The 18,985-nt window shown below is 50.7% G+C and overlaps 1 protein-coding gene and 1 pseudogene across 1 annotated transcript in view; one reads left to right on the forward strand and one right to left on the reverse strand.

The window, feature by feature from the left end:
* The window catches only part of LOC144161000 (uncharacterized), a 121,331-nt gene extending 117,251 nt beyond the window's left edge, over positions 1 to 4,080 (forward strand). Inside the window, exon 9 of the mRNA XM_077692068.1 lies at positions 3,837 to 4,080. Coding sequence (XP_077548194.1) covers positions 3,837 to 4,001 — 165 coding nt within the window. The 3' untranslated portion in view covers positions 4,002 to 4,080. The remainder of the gene's footprint in view (positions 1 to 3,836) is intronic.
* Positions 4,081 to 5,383: 1,303 nt separating this feature from the next.
* On the reverse strand, positions 5,384 to 7,331 carry LOC144160798 (UDP-glucose 4-epimerase pseudogene; annotated as a pseudogene).
* Between the last annotated feature and the right edge of the window lie 11,654 nt (positions 7,332 to 18,985).

The raw sequence follows: 18,985 nt of genomic DNA on the forward strand, positions 1-18,985 counted from the left end.
CGGCGAATGAAGCCTCTTCAGTAATCGCGCATGCGAAGACGTTGCTGCGTTTTAAAGGGACACTGAAGTAATGTTGTAAGATTAGTTGCGCGAACTGTCCCTGGCCCATGTATCGACCACTCTCGGTGCGTTCACGCGACTTTATTTAGAAAAAAAAACTCAATTCGAAAGTGCTGACCTGCTCTCGGCGTCCTCTGAAGATTTTCTATAACATTTCATTGGACGCTTACTCAAGCAGGTTGTGTTTGACTGCGCGGCTCGCCGCCCGTGTGATAGAGCCAGTTGGCCGGCCGTTCGCTCGCTCACTTACAACTAAGCCACGACACCCGGAAGAATGTGCCCTTTGGTTTGTTAGTTTGCAGACTGCATCAAGCTGAGTAACATGTATGAAGTCAAAGTAGCTACACAAAATCGCACATGCGACGCTTCCCTGACTGGTACGATACTAGAACTCCCACTATCTACTATCCACGATGGGAATAGTAGAAGTAAATAGTAGAAGTAAAGTAAAGCCAAGTAAAGGAGAGCCAGCGAAGCTATTACAGGTACTAAGGGGTTAAAATCACCAGAAACTTTTATTGTAAGGCGTAAAACCAAGGTAGGGGAAACACTTTATGCGATGGGTGAAGTAGCACAGCGGTCAGAAGCAAGACTGCACAGTTGCGGTCGCTTTTCCTACCTAAGTAATGCGATCGCTAGAGACAAGATATCCGTGTGATTTCGGGCACGCTTGCTGCGCAGGCGTTATTCAAGTAAGTCTCATCTGAGCTGCTGGGAATTCTGAAACTGAAAAACATAAACAGGCTATAGGATATATCCTTCATATTTCCATCCCCGACTGCGCCCGGCCTATGGCCGAGTGATCTGAAATACTCGGTTCAGTGTGTCGCAATCAGCAAGTTCGAATCCCCGATACGACTTAATTTAAAGTGCGGACTACTTAGGGGCCCGGCTTGTCGTCGTCGCGTGCCACACCGCGTCACGCACCCACACAGAGTCACGCTGGGTCACGCGCCCAAACAGAGTCTTGCAATGGATACCCGCTTGTCCATCGATTCAGCCTTCAGGCCAAAAGTTAAGAGGATACTTGAATGAGAGGTTCGCCACTTCGGGAACTGCTGGGCCTGGGCGTACATGTCCCCATTATTAAAGGGACACTGAAGTGATTTGTAAACATTGCGGGATTACTAGCGCGAATTGTAGTCCGGAGTCCCAAAGCCCTGTTTAGACCACTCTGAGGGCGTTTACGCAAACTTATTTAGTAGAAACAGCAATTCGAAAATGCTGTCCTCTTCTCTGCATCCTCGCCCATTTTCTGTGGCGTTTTCGTGTGACGTCACGGGGAGACAAGCTGGCAATTGGCTGCGCTACTGCACCGTTCGCCGACCTTCCGATCGAGTCAGTCGGCCCAGCGTTTCGACCGCCGGCCGCCGACGAGTCGTCGCAATTCGCTCGCTCAATTGAAACTAAGCCACAACACGTTCGTGAATGGAAGAATGTGCCTTTCTTTACTTGTATGCCGCGCCATGAATCGCCTGGGCCCTAGTAAAGTTGTTTATACAACTTTTAGCCCAGGAATCCATGTATATTCATCTAGATACATTTTGGTGAATGAACGAACTGAACTGAACTGTTAGTTTGTACACTGTATCAAGCTCCGAGTCCGGGTCGCTCCACACAAGTGCACATGCAACGCTTCGCTGACTTTACGCTAGTAGGAAAATCTAAGGCCACTTGAAGGCGGGAAAAGAGTCAAAGAAGTCAATATTAGCACTAAGGAAATAAAATCAACTGAAACTTTTACCGTACAGCGCATAAATAGGAACCAGGTAGCACTTTTTTGCTCTGGGTGAACAAGCACAGCGGTAAGCAGCACGACCGCACATTCGCGAACGCTTTTCCGTCAAAGAAATGCAATTGCTAGACGTGAGATATTGTGGAAGTTTGGGGGACGCTTACTGCACGGGCGCTATACAACAAATCGTCACCTAAAGTGCTTGAAATAATAAAACTACATAAAAGTGTAAACTGGTTATACCTTATATACCTTATATATCCTACCTCGGCAGAGCTGGCCCGAGTGGTCTGAGGTGATAAGTTGTTGTTTTGCAAGTCGCAAGTTCGAATCCCGGAAGGTACATCCTTTTTTTATTGCAAGTTGATTTTTTCGTTTTCGGCCGATTTTTTCTAAACTGAGTTCACATTTTTGGGCAGTAACGTTCACTGTTCCACGAGCGAGTTTGCAGAACGCGCGCAGACTGCCACCGACGCGCTAGAGAGTTCTCGTTAGCGTGCTGTTGCCACAAGCACCGACTGCTTGCGGGCAGTGGGCACAGGCCTGAATCAGCACACCCTTGTCCTGGTGCGAACACGATTTTTACGATACAGGCAAGAGTGAGGCAAGCTCCGAGTATGCCGGAAAAGCGCATGGCATTTGAGCGTCTGCGGTGACCCGGAGGGCGTTCATCCACTGCGTAGGCCGCGGCTAGTGATTTCCACGATTCCAAGCCGTCCTGGGAGGCTTATCTCACGCATTTCACAGCCGACAACATGGCACAAGCGCGGTACGGCGATTACTGAGATATCGAAAATGTCCATCCTACGATGCCGTCGGATATCAAGCATGTTGTTTTACAGAACCGAAACTGAAACTTGTTTGAATGCTAACCTTGGACATCGTCCAATCACGGTGCCATCTCCTCCCGACGTCACATCATTTAGTTGGTGCGGCCGCCACAGACCTCGCATGGTAGTTTTTCTTCTTTCCCGCTTTATAAAATAATTACCCACTTATCAACCGGATAAACGTTAAGAAGTGTGGTAATTTGTGTCAGTCTACGCAATGCAAGCAAAACCGGGAGCTTGACAAATTCACGTCAGTGTCCCTTTAAGCGCAAAGAAAACTTCAAATATATTTCAGGCAAAATATATATACTTAACCGGCAGTCCCCGCGTTTTTCAGTCATGTAGTTGGGTTGGTTTTTACGACGGTAAGCAAAAAAAAGCGGCCGTGGAGGAGGAGCCGGAGGAGGAAACCTTTATTTATTCCATCCACTGTGAGCGCAGTCACTAAGGAACAGTGAGGGGTGTCGTCCGTCCAGGGTTCCCTCCCTGGCTGCAGCCGCCCTTCCGTGCCGTGTTCACCAGCTGAAGCACGGAGCAGGGGTCGGAGCTGGTCAGCGTCGCTACCCACTGGGTTGGGATCGGGAGGGAGGTCTGGGGTGTTCGGGCATGCCCACACTATGTGATACAGTGCTCCTGATGTGGGGCACAAGATGCGCTCTGCCGAGTATTGTGTGGGAAACATTTTGTGCCACAGAGTGTGTTGGGGGGGAAGGAAGAAAAAAACGACGCGTTCACAATTGCTCAGAAAGGCTCCAGCACATGCGAGATGAAAGCAAGCATAAAAAGAACAGGACACCCGCTCGTGCCGTTGCAAACAGAAAACCTGTGTCCATTTCATCAAGGGAGGAGTGAGGCAGAGAGGGGAAGAGCGTGAGTCAGGGTGCCAGCAAAGAGCGCCGCCACAGTCCCTCTGGGGAATTACTGCTCCGCACTTGCCAGGCTCCACGTTCAGTTGGACTGCTTTAACTTTTTAGCAGCGGAGGAGTTTAAATTAGGCCCTCCGTTCTGGCGGCCAGCCTGACCAGACAAAAATACAAAATACCGAGTGCACGGGAACGTGCACCCCCGGATGCTTGCGCGTGGGCTTGCCCGAGGCAATTGCCCAGAGTGGCGGACCAGCAGCTCGCGCATGCGCAGATCGCTGCTGGAAAAGTTCCACTGCGTCTTGCTGAATCTGCTCTCCCTTTACTCTCGGCTGGCCGTGATTGCAGGGAGACGGCGGCAGCCCTTTGGTGTGCGAGTACAACGGCTCGTGGAAGGCGGTCGGACTGGTGTCCTGGGGCATCGGGTGCGGCCAGCCCGGAGTGCCGGGCGTCTACGTCAACCTCGCCCAATACCGGCGCTGGATTGACACCGTCATCGCCGGCCTCGGCTGAGATCTGCTCAAGGGCTATATGATCTTGTTCCTCAAGCGCGCCATCCCTGCGGAATACCATAAATTGTACATTGTCACAACTCGCTTTGTAGTCCAGCAAAGTCAAGTTTTACCATTTTCATTTTGCTGTATCTTTGCGGCGAGGTCACACGCCATGGCAGCGCACTTGTCTATAACACAGATTTTAGACTTCTAGCCTTATCCTGCCTCGTCCGAAACGGGGTTGAAGAAAGCTACTGCGGTCATTACTTCTGTCCTCAACGTATTTTGGAAACGCTTGTGTCCGTAGTTCTCATTAGTACCTAGTTGAAGCTGAACTCGCTGTTATAGAAAAGTACCGTGTAAAGTATCGAGCTCACCCCGTCTTACGGCTTCGCTAGCGGGTAACGATATTAATGACAGCACAGTGCGAGGCGGTGCTTGACTTGTTTGGCCAACAATATGGCTCGGTCTGCGGATGAAGTGGCCCCAGACTTACGCGACGAACGTGCTAAACTCTTTCGCCGCTCTTTCGCCGGGGCTTGGCTGCTCCTCCAAGCGAACTGCTCCTGTTTTTGGAGCGCATTTGTTTGTTTGTACAATAGTGAGGACCTTCGCAGGTCTAAGCAGGATACGGGTTCGCGTAATCAGCAGACACCCGCACGGATACAAGATAAACAGTGGGGGGCATGGATACATTATCAACAGGTAAAAATGCAGTCTATATACATTGGGTGACTGCAAGGGTGAACAATCTGGCAAAACGTTCCAATCCGAGAGAGTTGTAGGAAAAAATTAGTTTTTGTATAGGTCAGTACGGACAAAGAATGGTTTAACACTTTGGCTACGTTTGTGACAAGTCGCTCTATTAGGATGGTTAGTTATGTAATCTCGTGACTCGATTCCTAGTTTATCAAAATGTAGCTGGTGTAGAACGTTTACATGCGCAGTTTTACATTGGTTGGCCCAATGGCTCAAGGTGTAGAAGTTATAGTATAGCTGAAGGGGAGTAGCGACGTCGTAAAACAATTATAGATAAATCTAGCGGCCAATCTTTAACTTTTCAAGTTTTTGTTTATTAGTAGGTGCCCCAGACAATGTTCCCGCATTCCAGGGTGGGTCTCACTATATATTTATTTACAATAAGTCTCAGCGAAGAGCGGCAGCACCTAGTCTATGCTTCAAGAATCCTAGCTTCTCTCCGAGGAACATATGTTATTTATATGCGTTGGTCAGTTAAGTCTGGACGTCGGGGTTAATCCCAGGTACTTATATTTCTCCACTTGTTTAATCTGGTAACCGCAAATATTGTACGTAAGAGGAGATGTATTCTTTTTATTTGTGATGCACATGTGGACCGTTTTTCGAAATTTATAAGCTTGTATATTTCATCGCTCCATTCCGTTATTGCATGGCGAAGAACTCGCTGGTCGGCGGCAGGCGCTGGGGGTTAAAGGTGACGCAATCGTCGGCACGCAGCCTAAGGCTTACAAAGGGCTTTACAACTTGGTCAAGATCATTATTATAAACATTTTAATTATTCTGAATATGCATTTAACAGATGAACTTAAACCCTGGCTTCTAAAACATGCTGCGCTGAAAAATTAGAGCGCAGTGGAAGTTTTGGTTTGTCAACGAAAGATAAATGGACTGATCAGCCCTGCTGTGAGGGTTGTCGATAGATGCTTCTACGATGTGCGGACGGGGAAAGAATTAAGTTTGCAGCAAAGGGGGGGGGGGGGGGGGGGAGCTGCATCCAAACCCCCTTGCTTCGAAATGAAATCCCCTCTTGACAATGTAGGTCTCAACTTCGCAGCGCAGCAGGCGTCCAGCTGCCTTTAGGTGTTTTGAAATACTTCACGCAGTAGAAAATTACCACAAGTAAAATTCCTGTAGTTTGCCGTATTCTTGCGTGTCGTGCTGTTGTGTTGTCGTATTCTTGGGTCGTGATTCTGGCAGCTGGCGATGTCACGGCAGCGTAATGGCTGTCGTAGCGACCGACACTTCTGCTGTGACTACAGGAGTGTTTGTCGTTGAGAAAATTGACCTTGTCGTTACGACATAAATATGTGTGTCTGAACAAAAGATGTGTTTGTCGTAGCAACATCGCGTCTGTTGCCAGAAGAAAGTTTTTTGTCGTACGACAGGAATTATTGTTAGGATTTGTGGTACCGGGGTTCTTGCACCCGGCCGCGGTTCCCCAGAAGAACACTGAGCCCCCTCGATCACACCTTTACTTGGAGTCCCGCTACGCCAAGGTACACCGCTCAGCCGATCCGGCTGCACACACGTCGCCCAGCCGAGTCCGCCATGTCCTATCCTCGCTCCTCTCGCGCCACCTCCAAAAGTCCTCGCACATGCGCTCGATGCCAAACTGCGCTTTCCAGCGGAGCTCCTTCTCTGCCAGGCTGCAGTCCCCCCAGATGGCCGGGATGTCCCCGAGGCGACGGTCGTGGATTTTGTAGGGGATCTTCTTTCCAGTCACCTTCTCGAAGGCATCGATAAGCTGGAGCACAGTGTAGCCCTTGCCAGTGCCCAGGTTGTACACCTTGTATCGAGGGTTCTGTTCCAAGCGCTCCAGGGCTGCTACGTGCCCAGTAGCCAGGTCCATGACGTGGATGAAGTCTCGAACGCTTGTTCCATCCTCGGTGTCGTAGTCCCCACCGAGAACTGCCAGCTCGGATCGCTTGCCCTGAGCCACTTCTCCAATGACCGGCATCAGGTTGGTGAACGCTCTGATGGGGTCCTCCCCAATCTTGCCCGATGGGTGCGCCCCAAGAGGGTTGAAGTAGCGCAGGGCAATGATGTTCCATTGCTTCTCGGCCTTGCAGATGTCTTCCAGCATCTGCTCGATGGCGTACTTGGTCCTGCCGTACACATTGGTCACGTTCCCAGTGGGATGGGCCTCGTCGATTGGCAGGTACTGGGGGTTGCCATACACCACACAGGAACTGCTGAACACCATGCTGTACACCCCGTGCTCCTTCATCACCTCCAGCAGGTTGATGGTGCTGACAATGTTGTTCTTGTAGTAGAAGAGCGGCTTCTGCATGGACTCGCCCACGGCCTTCATGGCAGCAAAGTGGATCACAAAGTCGATCTTGTGCTTGTCGAATATCCTGGCCAGGGAGGCCTTCTCGAGCAGGTCGCACTGGTAGAAGGTCATCTTCCTGCCCGTCAGCTCCTGCGCCCGCACCAGGCTGGCCGCCTGGCCGTCCTCGCCCGAGACGGCATTGGCGAAGTTGTCGATGCCGATGACCTTGTATCCGGCCCGCAGCAGCTCGATGACCGTGTGGCTCCCGATGAAGCCCGCCGCGCCCGTCACGAACACTGTCTGCGCGCCGCTGCTCATTCTTGCGCCCGGCCGCGGTTCCCGAGAAAGGACACCGAGCCCCCTCGATCACACCTTTACTTGGAGTCCCGCTACGCCAAGGTACACCGCTCAGCCGATCCGGCTGCACACACGTCGCCCAGCCGAGTCCGCCATGTCCGATCCTCGCTCCTCTCGCGCCACCTCCTCATCCTCAGCCGGCACATGTCCATCGGGCGGGATTGTCCCCTGCCACTATTGCCGGATTACCACAGATTTTTCCGGTATTCCTGTCGTTATTTTAGACTGGGCAGGCTCTTTGGTACTCGTTGATTGGTGCGGAGACTGCTGATAGACTCCGAGAACCATCCGCCCTCCAATTCCGTGGCACAGGAGCCTCAACGTATACGGTCATGTTGCGGCCATTCCCTATACCGACGCCGCCTGTATAACGACAGCTAAAAATGGTCAAACAGCCACTTTCCTGTTGCTCTCTCCGGTAATTTTCCCTTCAGGGACATTGTAAGAAACAACTTACAAGGTTTGTCCGGCTCTCACTCCTTTGATTCGTTGTTTTCTCGGTGTTGGCCAGTCAAGCTCGGGCGGGGATGTAAGTGGGGACGGCCACTTGCGTGCACCACACCGCATATGGGAGGCCGAACTAGCGCCCCACATCTTCCCATTGAAGATCTCTCCTGAACCAGCTGAGTGATGCGTGTACGCGTCCAGGGCCAGACTTGTGCGAACTTAACGCACGGCACGCTTGCACTTTCCCTAGACAAATAACGCGAACTTGAAGCACGGTGTTTACGCGCTCAATGCACTGATCACTGCGTGTGTGCTGCATTGAAGCGAATCACTGTTGCGAAAAGGATATTCTCTGCACCAGAGCAACTGCTTTCCGGCGCCGTTGATGGGTTTCGCTTTCGGAACCTTTGGATTCATCCTTGTTATATTTCTTTGTCCTGGGAGGTAGCCAATGCATGCTCTTCTGAACAAGCTTTGGACAAAGGTGTGCCTACTTGCCATTTAATGTGCTTATGTGTGCGTATGTGAAGTATCGCTCTTCAATGTTCTCCGATGCAGTAAATGTCGCTGGCGTAAGGAGTTTTCAGAAAATAAAAAGAAAACATCACAGAGAAAGGCTGTTACCTCCGCCACATCTGGTTAGTGTGAATGGGAGTGTATGAACCACCATAACAGAAAAAAAGTCGGCCTAAAGGAAATTGCGCCTGCTTGAATTGATGTTTTACTTCGTGTATTACTTAAGTGGCGGGCACGTGATATAACCAATCGGCACGTGCTATTTATTTCTCAAGTTGTGCATTCAATAAAATTCGCTTTCAATTTTGGTCTTTCATTTGTCTTTACCATATCCCCAAAGCTGTGTGCAAATGTGACGTGGCATGATGATTGGTGCAGAGCCCAGAAAAAGAACTTTGGACGATGATGATGATCATCAGACTGTTTACGTCCAGCACAATAACTTGTGCCCGCTTTAATGCCGCGATGTTTATAACCAGTCACACTAAACTTTTTTACACCCTTTTTGGCCGAAAAGGGTTTAAAAACCTTGTCCCATGGCTAACACCCTTAAAAGGTGTTTTCGCAAAAAAAGGGTGTACGGACGAAAAAAGGGTATAAGTGACAAAAAAAGGGTGTTGAGCTCAACAATTTAAAAAAGGGTGTTGAGGACGCTCAGCACCCTTAAAAAAGGGTGTTGAGCATCCTCACACCGTGTTTTAGGTTGATGGCATGCGCAGTACCATGGTACTGCGCGTGTCATCACCAGGGCCTTGGAGGCTTGCGACCTATCACCATGGTGCCCTAATGCAATTCATGGCGACAGGTGTATGTCTGGAGGCTCTGTAAGTAAATGAAATGCAACAATTTATGACTAATGGCACAATTTTAAGTTATATATACAGTGATCCCTCGTGGCGTCAAACTCGGATATCTTGAAATATCGGTTAACTTGACATGACACAAAAAAAAACGTAGTAGTCTGAACCAAAAAAGAAGAAATAATAAAACTTCACAACTTCATGCACGTGACGATCACAACATTGGTGCACTAGAGGGACCACTGAAAACAGTTATCAGTGTGCTCACTACACATTAGCATTCAAGTGATACAAATAGACAGAACTGGACCCCCACTACAATTGCAATCATGTTTTCTGTGGTGGCTTCCAAAAACAATATCCCATGTGATGTGCACCCGTAAAGAACTTGTATTGGTATTTGTCGTCACAACTTTTTTAAAAGGTAGACTCCAACGCCCGTAGCTGGGCCGAATTTCCCCGCAGAGTACGGCTGGAGTACGACGACCGCATCTCGGCTATAAGTTCAATTCACCATAAATTGTACAATTTCTTTTGTGTCAAAAATCTTGAGACTCAAGCCGAACGAAACCACGTTTTCCAAACAAACTTTTACAATCGACAGAAAATGTCGCAACATAAAAAAAGAAACAATGTTAGCAAAATTCTGTGCATGAATCCTGAGACTAAAACTAATTCACAACCATAAACTATGATTGAGGTGTCTATTAATAAACATTTTGGCAACTTCACTTTAAACTTTACAGCCAAGCACATACCAAATATCAAGATACAAGCAATTATGAACTTCCTTCCTCCGAATGCAATCAGGTGCACACTGCAGTCTGAACTATAAAGAACATTTATTTTTGACCCATCCTATAGCCGGTATTCATTTAAACGTTTAGCTGTCAATTTTTTCCTTTGGCAACACTGAAATAGCCACGAACATGGCTGATCGCGCCACGGATAAGGCGCGGCTCGTGCCACTGCGGCCGCACGCCGAAGAAAAATATAACACCGACGTGCGACGTGTGTCGCCTGCTCCGTTTCAACCGATTCTCAACAGTGGTGTCATCAAAGTTGTTATTAAAAGCACTCGCACTGGAGTCGAGGCATTACTTTGCATTCGCCGGGCTACAGCTTGGAATGTCCAAACCATCCCGCACGGGGTACCTTGAGTATTCATAGTGACGGTGAGCAGTGACACCGCGGACCACGAGCTCCCATACATAAGCCGTGTCCAACCGTGGCGAGGTGTTGAAAGGTGGAGGGTAGAAGCCGTAAACGGTGGCCGTCGGAGCCTTGGTCAAGCTCCGGCCGATGGGCTCCCTGCCTGTCTACCAGGCAGGGAGCTCCGGGACCTATTTGACTACCAGGGTAAGGTCAAAGGAGAAAGCACCCCCGTCTCCCTGCTTTTATACTATGCCGTATGGTATTTTCAACCCCCCCCCCCAACCGTGGTCGGCCCCCTAAAAGGGGTCGCACCGAAGTATCTTTCCCCCATTGCCATCTTTGACATTTCCTGAACCAGATCATTACTCTCGATTTCTTGTCATGGAGTCCCTCAATCCACCCACCCTCTTGCGTCTCAGTCAGTCTTCTTGATCGCCAAGTATCTTGAAGCCATAATAGGAAAATCGTATAAGTGCAAAAAACAAAGGTCTGGTGAACTCCTAATCGAAATAAATGACAAGCAACAGCCTGCAAAGCTTCTAGCTCAGACTAGACTGGCTGATCTCGACATCAGGGTGACACCCCATCGGAGCTTCAACAGCTCGCAGTGTCTGATATCCGAGACAGATCTCCTGAACAAAACGGATGTGGATCTGCTTTCCGGCTTGAAGGACCAGGGCGTCACTGCCGTGAGACGCATCACTATCCGCAGAGACGACAAGGAGATTCCCACCAAGCACATTATTTTGACTTTTGACCGCGCAGTTCTCCCACAACACATAAATGCAGGTTCTATCCATTGCTCCATCCGTCCGTACATCCCGAACCCGCGGCGCTGTTTTAAGTGCCAGCGGTTCGGGCATGGTACAAACTCTTGCCGTGGCCCAACCGCGTGTGCGAAATGCGCAGCGCATAATCATCCAAGCGATAATTGTCCATCCGATACCCTGTCTTGTGTGAACTGCGGCGGGCCGCATGCAGCGTACTCCAGCATGTGTGAAAAGTTCCAACTGGAAAAAAAGGTAATCAACATCAAGGTAACTGAGTACATCACCTTCCCGGAGGCGCGAAAGAGGTTCGCCTCTTTCCCCCTGGGGAGGTATGCTGACGCGTTTCGCCGGGGGGCGGAGCGGCGTCTGGTGTCCACAGGGACCCAGTTCAGCGAGGCTGACCTGGTCCCGCCCCCGCCCCCCGCTGGGTTGCCTCACGCAGCCCAACCCGGCACCACGCCGCTTGCTGAGGCAGCAGCGGTTGTGGTGCAAACCAGTTCTGTTGGGACCGGTGCCGCTCTTGCTTCCGCCTCCCCGTCCTCCAGTGCGTTGGAGGGTACCGAGGTGATGGACACCACGGCACCCGCACCGGCTCCCACCGCCATCGCACCACCCGTGCCACATCTGGCGCCCCCGACGGTGGCGGCTCAAACGAAGGGCTACCGAAAGGCGGCCAAGTCCGGGGGGCCCGGTTCGACGGGCACCCCCCTGACATCTGAGGACGAGATGGACGTCGCGCCGTTCTTGCCTTCAACGCACCGCAAGGAGCGGTCTCCGACGTCCAAGCCAGCAGCAGAAAGGAACAAAAAGCCAAATCCTAGAGTAACAGCCCCGAAAGACACATGAACACACATACACACAGACTTCAGTAGCTTCTAAATCTTGTGGGGCTCCTGGCGCCCGAGCGATTGCGCGATCGCTAGGTTTCTGTCATTGCGCGGCGTTTTTCCCCCTCTCCCCTCCGAGTTGACGGCTCGTCTCGGCGCCACTGTGTAGAGCGGAGCCGTCTTCTAAAATTCCTTCCTGAGGTGAAGACTACAGCGACCGTTGCGGCGATAAAACACTGTCACGCAACGGGGGGTCCGCCTTGGTGTTGGAGCTAACCTCACCTCAATGGCCCGTCTGAAAGATTCCCGAACATTACCCTCGCCGGGACGCGAACGCGCGCCCTGCGCGGGGGTCCGTTCGGGGAGACGCTCAGGAGGACAGCCGAAGGTGCGTAACTATTTCCTCACCGCCCGGTCGCAGCTCTTTTGCGCCGGATCTAAGCCCGCTAGCCCTTCCGGCTGCCGGCCCGCGCCTTCGGTTGATCCTCAGTCCGTTCACTCACATATTAGCCGTACCTGACACTCGACGATCGCGCCGTGCGGTACGCGCCATGGAACGGAAAGACAGTGTCTTTCTATTGCGAGCCCATCGGCCAGCACCCCAGATTTTGCCCTTATTGCTGAGCCCACCGGTTCAGCGCGCCGAGGACGCGCACACTTGCGCGTGGCGCCAGATCGCCCATCGCCCATTTTCACCCACGGGGATGTTGCAATGTAACTGAAGGGGTTGGCGCGAATAAACGCCTTCTTCTGATGTACTACACTGGGCTTATTCCTTTGTCGCCCCCTACTCCACCTGCCCAACACAGGCGGTGTTGAGCTGGCGCGATGGCGTCTCAGTTCCGTGAGCGTTCTCAAATAGCTCGAACCCGCGGTGGCTCCTCGCAATATGCATGAGTGCATATTGCGAGGAGCCACCGCAATATGCAATGCTAGGGTGGTGCATATTGTGAGGTAGAGAGACCACAAACTGGCGCCCAAGGCGCGGGCCGGCAGCCGGAAGGGCTAGCGGGCTTAGAGCCGGCGCAAAAGAGCTGTGACCGGGCGGTGAGGAAATAGTTACGCACCTTCGGCTGTCCTCCTGAGCGTCTCCCCGAACGGACCCCCGCGCAGGGCACGCGTTCGCGTCCCGGCGAGGGTGGTGTTCGGGAATCGTTCAAACGGGCCATTGAGGTGAGGTTAGCTCCAACATCAAGGCGGAGCCCCCGTTGCGTGACAGTGTTTTATCGCCGCAACGGTCGCTGTAGTCTTCGCCTCAGGAAGGAGTTTTAGAAGACGGCTCCGCTCTACACAGTGGCGCCGAGACGAGCCGGCAACTCGGAGGGGAGAGGGGGAAAACGCCGCGCAATGACAGAAACCTAGCGATCGCGCAATGGCTCCGGCGCCAGGATCCCCACAATCTCCATAATGGGAAAAAATATTACTCAATGGAACTGTAGAGGCCTCATTAAAAATCTTGATGATGTCCATGAGATATTGCATTCGAACCAGCCAAGTGTGATATGTCTTCAGGAGACGCATTTGAATCCCAATCACACAAATTTCTTAAATACGTACATGGTATTCAGAAAGGATAGGGTTGGCTGCACACACTCTTCGGGCGGTGTAGCCATGATAGCCCGGAAATCCCAAGCATGCCACCCTATCGCTCTCAACACCGTCCTTGAGGCTGTAGCAATACGCACAATAATTTATAATAGGTTGATAACAGTATGCTCCATTTACATTCGTCCTGATTACGCACTTTCGAGCTCTGACTTCGAGGCGCTGGTCGACCAGCTGCCCGAACCATACATCCTAACAGGCGACCTTAATGCACACAACTCTCTTTGGGGCTCCTCCAGAACGGATGCCTGAGGTCGCCTGATAGAGAAATTTCTTACATCTTCAGGAGCATGCCTTTTCAACAAAAAGCAGCCTACATACCATAACTTAGGACATAATACATACTCACATCTCGACTTGGCTATTGGTTCTGCAATTCTCTTTCCATGTCTTGAGTGGGGCGTGGGCACTGACCCATATGGTAGTGACAGCTTCCCCACTTCCCTAACATATATAGGTAAACGTCCATGCAGTTCATCTTCCCATAACAGGTTTAAAGAATCAAAAGCAAACTGGAGTATATTCACAGAAACATCTAAACTACACCACACAACCATAGAACACCTACACGTGGAGGAAGCATCCCAACTCATCACGGCGCACATCCTGGACGCGGCCGAAAAGTCCATTCCCCACGCCTCCGGCGCTCCGCTCAACCAAAGGAGGCCGTGGTGGAATGAGGATTGTAGGTGGGCACGAGAGGGCCAGAACAAGGCGTGGGGTGTCCTTCGCCAGTACCCCACGTCAGATAACGTCATTTCCTTTAGACGGGCAAAGGCTTTTGGGAAGCGAGTGCGTCGTGAGGGGAAAAGGGAGAGTTGGCGCACCTTCCTCAATTCCATCAACTCGTACACTGTCACGCGAAAAGTATGGACACGAATACATAAACTAAAAGGACAACAGACACACAGCCTGCCCCTGGTTAGTACAACAGGGGACACACTGGAAGACCAGACTGACACACTCGCACAACACTTCCAACATGTGTCCAGTTCGTCGCACTACACCAACACTTTCATAAAACACAAAACAACCTGTGAGAAGTCCTTGCGAGACAGTAATAAGTCGACCTCATCTTATAACACCCCCTTCTCACTGCATGAGCTGAAGATCGCACTTAGTACTTGTAAACCTTCAGCTCCAGGCGCAGACAACATTACATACACTATGATTCAACACTTGCACACAGACACACTTGAAACCCTCCCTCACCTCTACAACAAAATATTTCTTTCGGGGCACCTCCCAGGGTCATGGAGGGAGGCCATAGTAGTGGCCTTTCTGAAAGAGGGGAAGGACCCTTCCTCTCCCGCAAGTTATCGTCCGATCGCCCTCACGAGCTGCCTGTGTAAGCTGCCTGTGTAAGGAGACTCATGTACTTCTTAGAGTACAATGGTCTTCTCGAGAGCTGCCAGGCTGGTTTCAGGGCTGGGAGATCCACCAACGATCAACTGGTTGCGTTGGAATCGTATGTAAAAGAAGCCTTTATCCATAATCAGTTTTACATAACAGTCTTCTTTGATATGGAAAAGGCCTATGAAACTGCCTGGCGGTACGGCATCTTGTGTGACCTCAAGTCGTTCGGTGTTTCCGGCAACATGCTGAACACGCTTGATAGCTACATGTCGGAAAGGAACTTTCGAGTGAAGGTTGGCAGTGCCTTTTCGAATGTATACGTGCAGGAAAATGGCGTCCCTCAAGGCGGTGTCTCGAGCTGTACACTCTTTATCGTTAAGATGAACTCTCTTCGGAAGGCATTGCCACCAACCATTTCCTGTTCTGTTTCTGTAGATGACATTCAAATATCTTTTAAGTCCTGTAACTTTTAAATTTGTGAACGCCAAGTCCAGCTTGGGGTGAACAAACTTGCTGGCTGGGCGGACGCAAACTGAACCCTGTAAAAAGTACTTGTGTTGTGTTCCCCCGGAAGCATGGGATTAAGGCAGACCCTGAGATCACCCTTCATCACGCTTTTATTCCTGTAAAAAAGGAGCACAAGTTTTTAGGTGTCATATTTGATGAAAAACTGACGTTCATCCCACACATCAAACAGCTTAAACATAAATGTCTGAAAACACTAAACATTTTCAAAGTCCTCTCCCACCAATCCTATGGTGCAGACAAAGAACTCCTTCTCCGTGTCTTTACCGCCTTAGTACAAAGAACTCCTTCTCCATGTCTTTACCGCCTTAGTCCGGTCTCGGGTAGACTACCGTAGTGTCGTGTATGGGTCGGCATCAAAAACAGCCCTAAAAATGCTTGATCCAGTGCTCCACTTGGGCGTGCGCCTTGCTTGTGGTGCGTTCCGCACTAGCCCGGCCCAGAGTCTGTACGCTGAAACCAACAAATGGTGCCTGGAACATCAACGAATGTACATTGATGTATTATACGCTTTTAAAGGGGCACTGACACAATATTTTGAAGGCGAGATAACTCCGGAGATAGATTGGTGGGAACACATATACATCATCTGCAAAATATCCGCGGCGAACACAGCCTAGAACATATTTAAAATCAATTTTAAAGTGTGCAAAACGCAACCGAGCAGCCAGGAGAGGACCAAGCGCAATCGACATCCCTAGGATATTATGTAATAAAGAACATCCAAACACGTCACGAGTTTGTGTTTGCCGCTTCCGCACTGCCGGCGTTTTTCGCCGGCTCACCCGGCTCGCCGCTCCAATCGGAGGGCCGGAGGCGGCGTGATTTCGTCAGCTCATCGGGCAGCTGGCCGCGACCAAAGTTCTCCAGCGATTCCAGGCACTCAGTTTCTATTACTGTTTATTACCATTGGATGCGAAAACGCGCCGGAGGCACGAAAAGCCCACTGAGCAAGCCGCACGGTCGCTGTGCAGGCGGTGGCCACGGCCGCGAAGTGGCCCAGGCCGGCGCAGGTAGCTCGAGTGATAGCTTGTTACCGCTGCACGAAATTGTCCCCAAGTCCCGACCATGGTGGCTTGCATGAGAAAGGAGTTAGTGATGCGATGGCGGGTTGCATTAAAAATTGTCATCTGCACCGCTTACGAGAGCGGCACTCGAATATCCGCCGCAGTACTAAGCCGAACACATCTGTAGGCGGACCTGTAGGCAGACCGGCCGGCTGCTCCCAGCGCGCGTCTTGCCACCCACCGTCTCGAGCGTCGCGCGTCGTTCTTTAGCCACGGTAGCATTTGCACTCGCAGCGGTTGTGTCACATCCACGGTCGCTTTTAAATTAAGCGCCTCACGAGATCAGTGCGTGGGGGCATTCGCAGAAACTGCCATCGATGCGGATTCGACAGTGCTACGGCGGCTCTGCTCTGTGATATCCCTCCGACGGTCACGTGGTCAGGTTTGTTCAGACAAAATCCACAAAATGCATCGTTTCGCGGCACTCGCTGAAACCGAAACTGCGACTGGCCGCATTGAAAATGCCTCTAATTAAACAACCGTTGCACGCTGAAGCAAATGAGGTTTCTAAAGGTTATAAGTAGGTCACTAGCTACTTATCGCAACAAAAAAAACAAGATGCAAAATTTTTGTGTCAGTGCCCCTTTAAGGTGTCATCATGAATAACCATCCTTTTAAACCTGTCCTCAATGATACATGTACAACCCAGCTATTCTCAAATCGTCCATCTGTGCCCTACTCTCTGAGGGTGAGCAAGGAAGCTTCAGGTATTTCCGTTGGGTTTTTAGATGTATGCACATCATCATCATTTTCTGACGTTATACCACCATGGCAACTCGCGCGTCGGCTCGCGGGCCGACGCGCCGGCGGGCACCGACTGTCCCGCCGCCGCTGTCGCTCCTCCTCGCCCGGGAACCTGCCTCCTCTCCTCAGCGCCTTAAAACCGGACGCGCACGTTCCGCGCGCTCTCTCTCAGGACTCTCTGGCTCTCTGAATAGCTCGCTCTGCTCTCTGGGCTCGGTCGGCTCTCTCGCGAGCTCTCTGGATGTCTCCCTGGCTCCAGGGACTCGGGAAGGAGATGGAGGATAGAGTATAGGGAACGCGAGGGGTCGCGGATCGTATCGCACCCTCGCCGCCCACGTCCAGGAGATGGGAGTCGGATACCGGGGCGCACCTTGCCCCCGGCTGGCTCGTCTCCTCCCCGCCGCGCCGGCCGGTCGGGCGCTGTTTGGCCCTGATCGGACGCGCGTCGGTACAGTGTAGTTCTTAACCCGACCTGGCGTTATTATGCACTGTACAACTGGGCCAATAAACCCCCTGGTTCGTCCCGGCCCCCTTGGAGCCTGTCGTCGCCTGTGTCGGTGAGTCGAACCCGTCGCGGCGTCTCCCTTGTGGACGCCGCGTACCTCTCTGGGGCATTTTGGATGGGTCATTTCCGGGCGTCGAGCTGACATCGTCGCTCAACGTCTCTAACGAGGCTAGCCGGGGTCGTTTGTTGTCCCGTAGCCAGACCCAATATGCCCACACATCATATAAAAATACGTGGTTTCTGCACAGAGACTGATCAAAACGAAAAGTGAGAATTGCATATATAAGACTGGCATCAATGTGCAAAGCAGCTTAATGTAGGAAGACGGTCTTCACTTAAAACACTAATATTGTTATGAGAACAAATTCAGTACATGTGTAGTCTCCGGTTAGAACGGCAGATATGAATTTTGTTTTCATGTATAACTAGTATCTTAAAAATTTCTTCAAATTTGCAAAAATAACTGCTGCTCGGGTGCAATTAAAGATTGTAATGGTGAACTGTGCACAAGTAAAAGATCGCCGTAAGACTAACACCATCATTCAGTTCCCGAGCAGAAGCAATGACTGTTGAAATTTCAGGCTTGAAAAGTAGAACCACAATAAACCCATTTTGTTTTTCAAGAGGGAACCTAATGGCTGCAAGTTATGCTTCAACAAAGATGGTATTATGTCGTCTTTATTACAGCCCTTGACTGGTGCAAACGTCTGCAATACCATGGTTAGGAACATCTGAACAGCAGTTTAACCTGTACAAAGTTGTATCCAGAAACTTGGACAAATTTTATAATGCCTGTGTTACACAAAACAGAATGCATTTGTACCATCACAAGCTAAAGCTCCGCATATCCAAACTTTGGCCCATCTACAGCAATAGGTTGGCTCAACTGCACAGCCCAACAAATCTGTTGAAAAGCTACACAGAGGAAAAGAAAGCCTACTAATGACTTAAACGGACACTAAAAGCTGATTAACTGTTAACACTAACTGAAAGACCATACCTTGGTCTAAGGTTTCCCGAACCCTGTGTTGGTGCTGTTGCAGCCTTTCTAGCAAGCTCCAGGTGTAGCCAATGTATGTGGTGGGGCATTGTGCACAAGAAAACTTGTAGATGACTTGCGCTTATTCTTTTGGCAGTTGCCCTTTTGGTCGTGGCATCAGACATTAGGAGTTTGATGCCACAACCAACCAAACAAATATGCGGGCAATGGGGAACACTTTCATATACGAGAATTCATGGTATCATTTCGCTCGCCCCTTCAACACAAAGTAGGCAGATGCAGGTGGGTCAGTAGGTGA

Source organism: Haemaphysalis longicornis, unplaced genomic scaffold (genome assembly GCF_048455015.1).
Source record: "Haemaphysalis longicornis isolate Haplotype H1 unplaced genomic scaffold, Haemaphysalis longicornis Haplotype H1 scaffold_11, whole genome shotgun sequence".
NCBI classification, from domain to species: domain Eukaryota; kingdom Metazoa; phylum Arthropoda; class Arachnida; order Ixodida; family Ixodidae; genus Haemaphysalis; species Haemaphysalis longicornis.